The sequence below is a fragment of the Drosophila biarmipes genome, chromosome X (genome assembly GCF_025231255.1).
Source record: "Drosophila biarmipes strain raj3 chromosome X, RU_DBia_V1.1, whole genome shotgun sequence".
NCBI classification, from domain to species: domain Eukaryota; kingdom Metazoa; phylum Arthropoda; class Insecta; order Diptera; family Drosophilidae; genus Drosophila; species Drosophila biarmipes.
In genome coordinates this window covers 22,120,943-22,133,903 of record NC_066611.1, presented here as the reverse complement: position 1 = coordinate 22,133,903, position 12,961 = coordinate 22,120,943, and the positions used below count along the sequence as shown (strand labels likewise).

Below are 12,961 nucleotides of genomic sequence, written 5' to 3'. Positions count from 1 at the left end.
AAAGGGCTGAAAGGGATGAACGGGTTCTTGATTGCGGATGGGACAAGGGCGCTCCTCATAGAGCGGAGACAATTCCGTTTGGAACACTTGGAACAAAATTATAACGATTCCTATTATCAGAAAAACGTATTTCAGAAGTCTTCTTTATTTTAAAAGCCATCCATTCACTTTATAATGTAATGGAAAGTCTTTTTTAGAAATTCTATTAATATTTAAGTTAATTCAAAATAAAATTGATTAATTATTGTTATGAGAATACCAATAAGACGCCGCATTAAAATAAATACTGCCTTTTTGTTAAATAAATGATAGTTTACCATTGTGTACAATACTAAAGGTAATAGATGTGTAAGTATCTGTTTTTTTGTTAAAGATAGGTAAGTTAATATAATTGAAAAGGAAAAAAAAAATTATAATAATGTTAAGTAATGTGAAAGACATGTATATGTTTACAATTTTCTTTTGTATAATATAATATATTTTTTTAGCTTCAATAATGAACCAAAAAATATTTCTGATAAAATGTTTTTTTGTAGGATTTTTGTTGTTTGTATTTATTTATATTTTCCCACCATCAATAACAATTCAGAATTTATGATTCAGGACATATTTTCAACCAAAGTTCAAACTATAGGTGGACTTTATTCTGAGTGCATGAAACAGGCGGCTGATTACAAGAGACGCACACATAACAACACTGAATAATTTACAAAATTGTGTCAAAAGTTTAATCAAGCCCTTCGCTTGTTAGCAGGATAGAGACCGGGAAACCAGAGCAGCCAATGAATCCATCTCTTCTGGAGATCTTCTGAACCTCCTCGAATAGCAAGATATGAGGCATCAGAGTGGCAGCAACACGTGGCTCCTGTTGACCACGTGTTGCTCGCCCCGGCCAAAAACGTAAACAAACCGCTGACTCCGAGGCCGAGCCATTCGGTGGCCACTCGAGTGGAGCCGAGCGAGGACGATTGCCCTGGTGGGGATTGGGAACTGCGGGGGAACTGGAGTCCTCAGCCGTTCTCAGCCAACCGATGTTTGAGTGAAACCCGGTCGGCTGCGTCGCTCGGCGAAAGCTCTGCGGACACGAATCGGAATCCGAGTCCCCGCAATCAACGGCAGCGACTGGCTGCGAAATGCTTGATTTTCCGGCAAAGTAATTCCGCCGCACGGTTCTGCCATTCCGATTCCGTCAGTTGTTGTGCTGCCGCGAAAGAGAACGGTGCCCGTGCGCGGATACGGCATATGGCATATGGCAAACTGCTCCATTGGACAGTTTTCCCAAAATCTTCAAGTTCAGGCGGTTCAAAAAATTTCTTTCGAGTGCTTTACATTTTTTTTGCCTGTGTTCCTTGTTTTTGCTGCGTGCTGAGCGTTCTGTTCATGGCTGGCGATTGAAATTGTGAAGGTCAGCGCGTCGGGTCGTCGCGATCGGACCCTCTTTTGAGTGTGTGTCGTAATCCGTCGAAGAGATCAATAGCTGTCGGATAGGTTAAATATCTGTGTTTTCAAGACTTTTGAAGCCAACAGTACGTATATGATCTTGACTACAACTACCACAAAATGGGTTTCTCTATAGAGATGATCACCTTTTCTCTATTCAATCCCATCGTTGGAAGATCAAAACTTATGCTTAAATGCGTGAAAAGCTTAGATAAGTGAAGATCAGTACCCAGAAAACCCTTCCAAAACTTAAAACAAACTAGTCTCTCAGTTTAAAAGCCATCGGGATGACACCTTCCCAAAAATCTTATTTTCATTCTATCTGTAAAAAAGTCAGAAAAGTATTTATTTAAATATAAAAAAAGGTATTACTTTGGTGTTTTCTCGATAATTTCGAAATTATTTCTGTAATAAGATTTTAGTTTTCCAAAAATCTGGAACTCGTACGGAAACGATCAGCAAGGGTATTAGTTTCCTTTCTTGTTCTGTTAATACCAAATTCTGTAAGCTTGAACTCTTAGCCCTTTCTGGTGTATTCAAAATGGATATAAAGTTCATTGGCTAATTTTCTATCCGTGCTCTGCCAAAAACACAGCTGGAGCTGTGCCAAGTGCAAAACCCTCGAAGGGCTCCGGCTCCCATTAGGCTCTTCCCTCATGGGTGCGGAAAAGTTAAGGTTTACGGCCTGGGCCTTACGCCACTTACGCATGATTGGAATAAAAATGTCCTGCAGGCGGCAACAAGGACATAACAATATACATGCGAGTACAAGTGTAGCCACTGCTGCTGCTGCTGCTGCCAAAACGTACGAGCGCCATTAAGTGTGGCAACTACTACAACCACCTTTCGCACAAGACACAACATGGAATGGTTGCAAAATATGAAACTGCTGTGCCGTTGCTGGAGTCGGAGTCGGAATACGGAGTATTATGTCCAAAACCACGACGCCGACTGGGACTACGACTCGGTGCGGGTATTAGGGACCGGGTCCCTGGCCAGGAACGTGCCGTGGCACAGCCTGCTCGACCCCACTAGTTGATAGTTGTGGATAGTTGGTAACGCAACCCTTCCGCCCCGACCACATATGCATATGGGCCTCCGTCTCCGTCGCCGGTCATGTCTGCGTCCGTGTCTGCCTCCGTCCGTTCTTGTTGATAACTTAATAGCAGGACAATGCAATATTTTCCATTTACGAGTTCATTTCTATTAACGGATGGGTCGGTCGGGACCAGACTCCATTCCCGGCAACCAATTGGGCTGTCGTTCGCCCTAAACTATCCACCGCCACATGGACTTTCGGAAACTAGTCCTGTTTGACCAGGGGTTGGCCAGTTCCAAAAGAGAATATCAGCCATGATCTCCGGAGCACAACAATTTCGAGTCCTGCCCGCAAAAACACATGCATATATTCTTAAACATCCTGCGTACGTACGGCGGGTGCAGTAATTTCCCCATGAATATCACAATGTAAACGGAAAATCTGCAGCCAACGTATGCATGGATGTGACACAAGTCGCAATAAAAACGTGTGGCAGCATCACCATCAGCAGCCAAGGCAAGAGCAGGCCAAAATAAAAAGCAGATGTAGTAACAAAATTAAGAGAGAGCAACTGTATGGGCAACTTTATAACGTGCCGCACGTGATGCTTGTGCCCGGCGGAGTTCACATTGCACTTGGTCCTTGGCCAGTCGTCACCCAAAAGTCTCCCGATCCTGATTCCATTTGCGTGCGTGCTATGCACTGTATAACCCACCGCCTGTCTGCAGATACTAAATCACCTTCAGCTCCCTTGAACAATTCTCAGAGCACGATCCTTGGCGTTCATCCGGCTGGCAGTCTGGTGGACTTTTCAGATTACTGGCTACACCCAGAGAAATAAACACCACAAAATATTAAACAAATTTTTAAACAAAATTAAAAAATAAAACCAAACAAATCACTAGTTTAACATTGTAGTTTTTAAGTGATTGTCGTTTTTCAGAGTGAATTTATTGTTATTCTGAGTTAAAAAATATATTGTCGCAAACTTTTACACATCTTAAAAGATATTTATTATATTAATTATTATTATTATTATTTATTATATTAAACCAAAGTGAATTTTGTGTCACCCCGGAATTTGTATTCATACAAAGTAAAATTAAAATTAAAATAAATATCCACTAGCATCCGAAAACAGAAAACATTTTGACTGTGCAAGTTGAACCCGTTTCAACCTACTTTTAATTCAAAAAATCTTTCTCATTAAAAATAATAGGCACGGCATAACAAATACCATTCAATTGGAAAAATATGTATTTAAAAATTGAAATTTCAAAATTAATAACAGAATGGGACTTTGAAAGTTTTTTCTGTTAATTGCTAAGCAGCTGGTACTTTGCTATTTACTCCAATGATGGAGCTGAATTTATTTATTTATTTAAATCCTCTACGGCTGTGTCGACCTTTTCTTTTTACTCATCTAGTGGAAAAACCCTAAGCATTCCTTTGTTTCTGCCTGCGCTTGATGGTTATAATATAATATAAAATGTCCGTGAATGCCACACCTGAGCTATTTTTTTGATTTTGATATGGAGCGGTGTAAGAAGTTTTGTGCAGATCACAAATCCTTAATCTGAATTACCCCAATTATCCGCGGAGAAGCCTGCTCTGCTCGCAGTTTCCTGCTCTTTGCTCTTCGTCACTTCGAATGCACTAAAATAGAGCGTAAACAATTGAAGTAATTGCCGACGCAGACTGTATAAACACTGCGATAAACATAAACAAAAACTGGTCCATGGTCTCGGACCAAAGATGTGTAGTCAGGCACTACTAACGTACTCATATGGTAAGCCCACGAGGCGAAACCACGAGATGGGGATACCAGAAGAGAATGGATCGTAAAAAATATTAACGGGCAATTACTCAGTTGGTTCACCTTGTGGAAACTATTCAACACTTGAATTTCGCATTTTGAAAAGTCTTCGCTAAAGAGTGAACCATCATTCAAACATTCATACCAAACGGCCGCGTACTTGCGAAGTGAATAAAAATAAAAACAACCTACCGAAACAGAAATTATATATACATTTATTTATACATTTTTATTGAGCGCGCACAAAACGTATTTCATAACTCGTGCGGACTGGTTCTTAAGATGGTGATGCGGCGACGCGCCTCGATCCTAATTATAGCCACCAAAATACTATCAAAGCGGAGATAGATCAACTGATATACGTAAGCTTTAAAGCACCAAGGGAAACATTAAAACGGACGCATTCAACTAATTACCTTTGACATCAGATTGGCTGGAAAATAATTTACTTGCTATTCTAGAATTACTTATTTATTTATTTATGAGCCTCATGAGCAAAAAGTCTATAATTTATTCATTTATGACTTTTTATTTTATTTATTACGATTTCTTTTGACAGAATGGTTTAATAAATACTGCCGTGCCCACCCTGTCGTTATTTTCACAGCTCATGCATGTAAATGTCCCGCCCTCTGCTCCCACTTAGCATATATATAAATATATATATTCACATTCCCATTCACATCCACCTGCAGTCTGCCGTTCGCAAAATGTACGTAGCTGCAGTTGCACTTGCTGCAGGCATGCATAATTGAAGAGATGCACGTGTGAAGTCGCCAACAGCTGACGCAACTAAAGTCATCAACTGGCGCATTTGTAGTTCCAATTGCAATTGGAGTTGCAGCTGCATGTGGAGCAGGAGCAGGAGCAGGAGCAGGAGCAGGAGCAGGAGCAGGAGCAGGAGCTGGAGCTGGAATTTTCCAGTGAAGGCTAACTGCCACAGCCTGCTGCATATTTTAGTGCCACCCATTTGGACTCTAAAGGATTCGAAGTCTATACAGAAACAAATGCGCAGCCATAAAAATCAAAAAAAAATATATATAAAATGTTGAAAAGACCGGAGAACCTCTAGATTCATTATATATGATAAACTTGTATTTATAACGCATACTTTTTTTTATTTAAAAATGAATTCACACTTATTAGTACAATTTTATGAACACTAACACACATACTGTCATACACCTTTAAAGTGTTTTCAGTGAAGTGAAGTAACGTACTTAATTGCACTTTCCTTTGCAGAATATCTAAGGACCAGACAACCATGAGCGTCAACTGGGGCTGCCACTAGCAGCAGTGCAGCAGCTGAGCAATGTTGGCTGCTGGCGGCAGTGAGATCAGTGACTTTGGGCCGAACTCGCAGCGACTATCAGTTGGCACCACGCCGAAGCGAGCGCACAAGGCCAGCAGCCACCGACCTGGTTCTGGCTCCAGCTCTGGTCCTGGCCCAATGACAACTGGTGGCACGAGCGGACCGAGCGGACCGAGCGGCAACGGGAACAGCAGTGGAGCAGCTACGAAGGGCGGAGGAGGTGCCATGAGTGCCACCACTGTGACAGCGACGACGGGCAAAGCCACGGTCAGCCACGGCCATGGTCATGGCCATGGCCACTCGAGGGGGGGGCGCAGTGCCCCAGTTGGACGCTCCAATGTGGATGGATTCGTTGGTGGCATCGAGACGTACTTGGGTCTCATCGGATGGCGAAAAAAGTGCCTGTACACTCTGCTCCTGCTGCTGATGCTGCTCATCATCACGAATCTTGTGCTCACCCTGTGGATACTCAAAGTGATGGAGTTCTCAACGGTAATTACATGCCAGATCTCTCTCTCCCTCTCTCTCTGAGCGACATTGAGCCCACAACTAGGCAACTGCTAACCTCTAACCCCTTTCAGGAGGGCATGGGTCAGCTGAAAATCGTACCCGGTGGCATACAGCTGTCGGGCCAAGCGATAATTATGGACATGTTGCGCGCCTCGACAATCCGTTCGCGGCACGGCCAACCCATCTCCATAGGTGAGTGAGTGGGTGTGAATTGCTTTCCCGTGGTACGCCTCTGGCCTTATCGAGCGATTAGGTGCGAACAAACACAGGCAGCCCCACTGAGTACGACCCCTGCGCCTATTAATATTCATTTCATAAATTTTTACCTCCCATCTTCCCCCCCACATTACACATTAGGTTGGTTAGATCGTGGCCACGCCATGATGAGATATCGCTTAGGATTTGGGGGGTTCGGACTGCCACGGTTAAACTTCCTATGCAAATGTCAAAGTCATGGACACTTGCAGCTCAACCTCCTCAACCTCTCCGGCCGCCGATGACTGGCCATTCAGCCATACAACTCGTACGCCCCATCCATGCAGCGCATGTTTAATGAACTGCGCTGCCGGCCGCTATTATGCAGCCTCCGAGGAGCATCGGCAGGCCCATTTGTTTTCCTGTGCTCGAGGGAAAATGCGCCGAGCTTAAACATTCATGGCAGGCTCATACATAGGTGTGGAGTAGGATACATGTTCAGGTGCAAATGGGGTGCGACGGCGACAAATGTGTGCCGGTGCCAGTCAAGACATAAATCAACAGATATCAAGCAAGTTCAGCACGGCCACGGCGGAGGCGCTAAGCGTCGGTAAATGAGATCGGGGCTGTTGCTCCTCCTCGTCCGCCGTGAGCGGCAGCCAAGATGTACAATTACAGATAAACCATATGAAAGCACGGCCAGAAGAAGACTGATGCGATTTCCCAGGGACCTTCGTCCATGTGTCGACAGGAAAGTGCCACCAAAAAGCAGGACCTCCAGCAGTAGCGGTGGAGCGTTTCCCCTTGGCGATAAGCAAGAACCGCAGATACGTGCTCGGAAGTGGGAAGTGACTGGTGGGTTGCTGTTCCTGCTGCAGATGGTTCGGAGGGATACGGATCCTGGCTGAGAGGGAGAGCCAGCCCGCCCACCAGGTGGCTGTCAGCGATGGCTGATAGTTGATAGCCAAGAGCGATGGCAGTGCTCGACCGCGACGAACCTGAGACAATGGTTTATAGGGAATAGGGGATAGGAGAGCTGGGATTCGATTTCCGTTTCCGGCGTCTTGTTACGTGCTATCTCAACCAGGTGACCATCCCACATCTGCATGCACATGTGCGTGGGTGGTGCGGCTACTTAGCGTTGTGTGTTTACTTATTTATATTACAATTACTGCTTAAATTATCCGCATTTGTCATACGAACAATCGGTTTAATTTTCCCCTGCCCGTTTCAAGCACGATTCCTCGCATTTAGCTCGATATCTATCTCATCTTCTGTTTCTATTTCCTTTGCCATTTCTGTGCGCGACTTCACGACTTTACGACTCCACAACTCCATCAACAGAATCATCACGTAATTTTTCAATCAATACACGTGACCCGAATGGCATGATTGAGAATCATTTATTTCTGGGACACGATAAGTTCGAGTGCCTGTCCGCGGGATTTCGCATCAACGACACCAACGGGCGCAGCCTGTTCTCCGTGAACCGCAATGAAGTCACCATCGGAGCCCATGCCCTGCGGATCGACGGCGAGGGCGGCGCCGTCTTCCGGGAATCCGTGCAGACGCCTCATGTGCGCGCCGAGCCCGGCCGGGAACTGAGGTGAGTAGCAGCCGGCAGTTGGAGCCAATCCCAATCCCAATCCGATCTACGGAATGCCTGTGCTTGGCCAGGGCCAATTAAAGTAAATGAAATCGAAAGCCATGTCGTCTGGTGTTGAAATTCAACGACAGTAATAAATTCGCAGGAATTTGCAGTAGCATGGGGCAGAATCCACTCCACTCCACTCCACTCCACGTGGGGCAGTCTGTGGCATATTAGTCCATTCTTGGGTGGGGGAAATCTGAGAAATAAAAAATTAAAAGCAAACACTCGGCTGGTGTTCGCGGGCCTCTGTCAACGTCACCTATGCGCCAACAAAAACAACACAACCCCAACGCCCCACACACAACGTCACGGGACAGGTTGTGGATGCAACCAGTACGTCCCACCTCCCCACTAGGTGTCGGTATTCAGCTCACTGAGCTCACTCGGGGGGAGCAAAAATATTTATACACATTTGTCAGAAATGTACACAAACGGTGGCAGTGAATTAAAAAGCGCTAAAGGGGACAGACTTTTTTAAACCCCTTTTTGGCTAACGCCGGAATCGGAATCGGACTGGGATTGGGCTGGAAAGGCAGTCGCTGCATTATGCCACCATCCACATGTCCCTGTCCCTATCGTGCCACCACATGCCATCCATCCATCGCGTGGGTGCCTGTGTACACATGAACCATTAACAGGATCGGCGGCTTGTAATAACATTTTCATTGACAAATTTGATGATAGCTGCCTGTTGGTTCATGAAAATTACAAATTGTCTGCCGCCAGATACACAGGCGCAAATATTTCAGTTGACGACGACCCAGCCGGTCGGTGGCCGATGTCAACGTAAAGTCATATCAGCAATTCAAATTGAAATTGAAATGTTTTTAAGGCCCCACGCATGCATTCCCCGCCGCAATTGAGCGACTTTCCGTTTCATTAGGCAGACGACGCTCGCCGGTCATTCAGTGAATCCTCCTCTTTTCCACTGCGAACTGGGCCCCATTCACTAACCAAGGTGCCACTGCACTACTGATTTAATTACAGACTCGAATCGCCTACCCGCCAATTGGAGATGACGGCGGCCAAGGACATCAATTTGCAATCGCGAGCGGGCGGCATAGAAGTCGTGGCCCTGGAAGACGTCAAGTTCAGAGCCCTCGATGGGAGCGTAAGTATGATTAAAGGCCAGATCCTGGCCAGTTGTTAGAACTGCGTCTAGTACGTAGATTGGATAAGTATGTTGTAGTTGCCACATCACACTTGTCCCCTGTGCTCTTGCTCTTCTCGAACGTCACAGCTGCGACTGGAGTCCTCGAAGATACTGATGCCCAACCTGAGGACGGCACAGCCGCCCATCCTGGGCACTGCCCAAAGTAGGGATCACATGCACCGCGTCTTCCAGCTCTGCGCCTGCTCCAACGGCAAGCTCTTCCTGGCGGCACCGCACTCGATATGTGCGGGCGATGACTCCACGGTTTGCAGATGATTGCACGACGGAGCGCGCTGGCAGTCCACATCCACGTCCACATCCGGATTCGGAGCCGGATCGAAATCTGATTAGGTAGAGCTGGCTGGGTCTCTCGAGGAGCCGGACAGTGTGCCTGGTATGCAAAGGATCCACCCAGGAGCAGATCGCCACTATGTATATCTGTAAGCACAGACATTGCCCCTACGCACACGTACATGTTGAACTATTCATATGCTAACTGTAACATAGGACGGCATACCATATACCTAATTAGTGGAAATCACACAAATATGACTACTGATTATTGATAACTGATCACCCATGCGTACGCAAGCATCCTGCGTCCAAAATAGTTCATACCCACTCTCGAGTGACTTAGGGAAATGTACCCAAACTCGAAGGACAAAATCAAGAGCTTCTTAGACACTTGGATGTTGTGTACTAGTATAAAAAAAGGCAATTCGGGGTCATAGGCATTTCCCCAAATAGACATATAATGTATCACCAAAGTGATTAATAATGAAGTAAATACATATATAGGCAATATGAAACTATAGTCAAACTTAGGAGGCCGTCAGCGAAAACACCCATATCTGTATTAACCTTGTTTGAGAACTAGGATACTCTTAGCTTTTTTGGTTTTAGACACAATGTTTTTTTAACATAACCATTTTGAACACACCTCGCCTAAATGAATTACGCGATTTCTGTCTTTTATCAAAGCTTTAGGCGCACCGAAAGTATTTATATTTTCAATTCTTTATACTTTTTGCTGTTATTATTAATGAGTGATGTAATACAGTTATTGAAATAATATTAATACAAATATTGATTTATTAATAACATATCCGACCCCTTTCCACAAAGCAGTCCAGAGATATTGTACATAAGACTGTATAATTCGTAGAACTAAAATGCTTCATCATAGCAGCTCACTGCAATACAAATACAAATTGAATAGGACGTACTCGTAAATGTATTCATGTAGATAATCTCGAAAGGCCTAATGGAAGTTAGAAAGTGTTTGTACGATAACTATGATCAGAATCAGAATATTCAAAATCCAAATCCGAAGCAGCATGTTGGCATTAAACACAATACGAAGACAATGAAATATCATCCAATGAATCGCAAGAGCTATTTATACCTATACCTAAATGTGTATTATCACAGATACAAATATTAAAACCAATACGAAAATGAGTATGAATATGAATATGAATACGAATACGAAAATAAATATGGGTTATGGAGTTTGAACATGGCTATGGATATAAATATGAACATATATATGAATAGAGTTGAATATGAAATTGCCGTTGAAGTTATCAAGTGTGAGAGCACTTGATATATAGATATATATAAATAAATAAATGTATATGTATATGTATCTGTATGTATGTACACCTAATGCAAATGCTTTTAAAGGGACATTAAGTTTAATTTGTTGTTGATTTTTTTTAGCACGACTAGGAAACATAATGTTTATATAGGAAATACGGAGGAATAATACGAAATCTTTATATCACATACATTGTAATACAGCAGAATACTTAAAAAGAGAAATACATGCGTAAACCAGAAGCAAATCAACCGAATCTATTCGAAAATAAATCCAAGAACGTATAGTAAGGCGGGAAAAGTGAACCAACAACAACTCCTGACCCTGCAATTGGTTGGACATACGGATTTTTAATTCGACGGCTGGGATTGTGCGCACTTTTTCCAGCAAAGCGCTCAAACGAGGACTCAAGCCGAGTGCTCGTTGGTTAACGCCTTCTAGCACCACTTAGATGGAACCGTGGAGCAGGGGAGGGGAGAGTGCTTCAAGTGTTTTGTGGGTGCGTCTAAGCGAAGGACTCCGCCGCCGATGCAGAGTGACGATGACAGGACTCCAACCAGCTAGACACGGGCCTTACACGCCCAGCTCAGCCGGCACAAGTGATGTGGTCGTCGTACCCGTGGACGTGGTCTTGGCTTCGTCCTTATCATCGTTATCAGCGTCGTAGTCGTCATCGTCATTGTGGGAGTTTCCGACGAAACCTACGACGGCACACGACGAATCCTCGGGCTCCTAAATTGAGTTATTCTCTGAGCCAAGGACCGCTGCTTTGAGCCGAAAACGAGCTTGCCAAACGCCGGCAGGAGCTTTGAAGTTTGCCGCGCGGGCTTGTCAATTCAATTTGAAAGCTTCTAGAGCTGCAACTTCATGGATATAATACTTTGCCCTCAATGCAAGTCCGTTGGGGTCAAGCAGACCTTCCTGAAAACTTGCAATGGATGACAATATGATGCTATAGGATGGTATAGAATAAGGGTTCAATTCAGTCACTGCTCAATGCTCACTGCTCCCGTTTACTGTAGCCCATATACCATATTCCCATGCTATCCCGATCTAGACAAAGGCGTAGTGCAGCTACTAAGGGGTAGGAAGCCACACTTGACGTTATATTTAGTATTCTATTAATATTCTAATAGGCGCTTTTGTACTTTTCCCTCCGCATTGGCAGGCTTGACTACCGCTGTCGCTCTTTTTGTCAACCATCAACCATCCGCCCCGTGGTACGCTCCTCACACGAGGCCATGTAATCACATAAAATTTTCTAATTACCACACTAACAAGCGCACACACATCCTTGCTCTCTCTGGAAACTGTCAGCTGGAAAGTAACTTTCGCGCGAGTCCTCCATTTGGGCACCCCATTTGCCACCCCTTGTGCGTTTTTCGCCCTGAGCACATGCATAGTTTAAATTTCAATGCATAACTCAACTCGACCTGTCTTAAGCCGTCCTAAAATTTAAATGAAAACACCTTGCGGCGCCATATGTGAGCGGCCATAAATTCAGCAGGCCACTGTCGCCGACTAGACCCATCCGTTCAAGCAAACACCCACCCTCCCCCAAGGACACCTTTTCGGGAGGTCGAAGGACGAGCGCAACAGTTAGTTAGTTAACGATATCTAAAATGGGTGTAAGCCCGAGCCAAGCTGACAAATTAAGTATGCATGAAAGTGTAGCATGTACGTACGTCCTCGCACATACACTTAAGTGCCGTGGGGTGCGGTGGGTTTGGGAGAAAGCATTTCTTTTACCTTGCAGTTAATAGGATTTGGCTGGAGAGTGGAATCAAATTAATTGTTTCATTTGTTTATAAAACGCTCAAGTCATTGTTGTTGTTCGTGCAACGCTGTTGACAGCCAAGTGTGCGTGTGTGCACGTTTTCATGGCATTTGGCTGGGCGAAATGGGGCGGAGGGGGCTACGGTTGTATATATGGATGTTTGGGTGTACGGATCTTTAGGTGCATGCCTTAACTGACGTTTAAGTGGGCAATTAGGCAAAGCTGTGTAATGTTTTCATCGTTAAGGACGTACGTGGCACAGCCAGCCGAGTGTTTCCCGAACCACCCACCAGAAGCACCCCATTTGCAAGGTCTGATTTGGCTTTTGGCCACATTTTGAGCACGACTGACTTCGATGTCATAGCCCGAGGTAGCCGAGGCAACTCACTCATTCAATCGGCCTGCTGGCTGGGCACCTGCTGACCCGCCCAGATAGTGATTTGTGTAGCTGCCCAAGCGGTCAAGTGG

General features: G+C 44.7%; 1 protein-coding gene across 5 annotated transcripts in view; it reads left to right on the top strand.

Annotated features, from left to right (window-relative positions):
* Window positions 1–10,963, top strand: part of LOC108023682 (delta-sarcoglycan) — a 34,425-nt gene extending 23,462 nt beyond the window's left edge. For 2 of the 5 annotated variants that reach the window (XM_050890594.1, XM_050890595.1), the window contains exons 2-6: window positions 5,538–6,099; window positions 6,189–6,309; window positions 7,657–7,918; window positions 8,951–9,074; window positions 9,204–10,963. In XM_050890594.1, the coding sequence (XP_050746551.1) occupies window positions 5,608–6,099; window positions 6,189–6,309; window positions 7,657–7,918; window positions 8,951–9,074; window positions 9,204–9,392 (1,188 nt within the window). In that variant the 5' untranslated portion in view covers window positions 5,538–5,607 and the 3' untranslated portion in view covers window positions 9,393–10,963. Of the gene's footprint in view, window positions 1–1,212; window positions 1,527–4,604; window positions 4,658–5,537; window positions 6,100–6,188; window positions 6,310–7,656; window positions 7,919–8,950; window positions 9,075–9,203 lie in introns of those variants that run through there. The other 3 variants (XM_017093304.3, XM_044093509.2, XR_007766011.1) reach the window with 3 other exon arrangements.
* The last annotated feature ends 1,998 nt before the right edge of the window (window positions 10,964–12,961 follow it).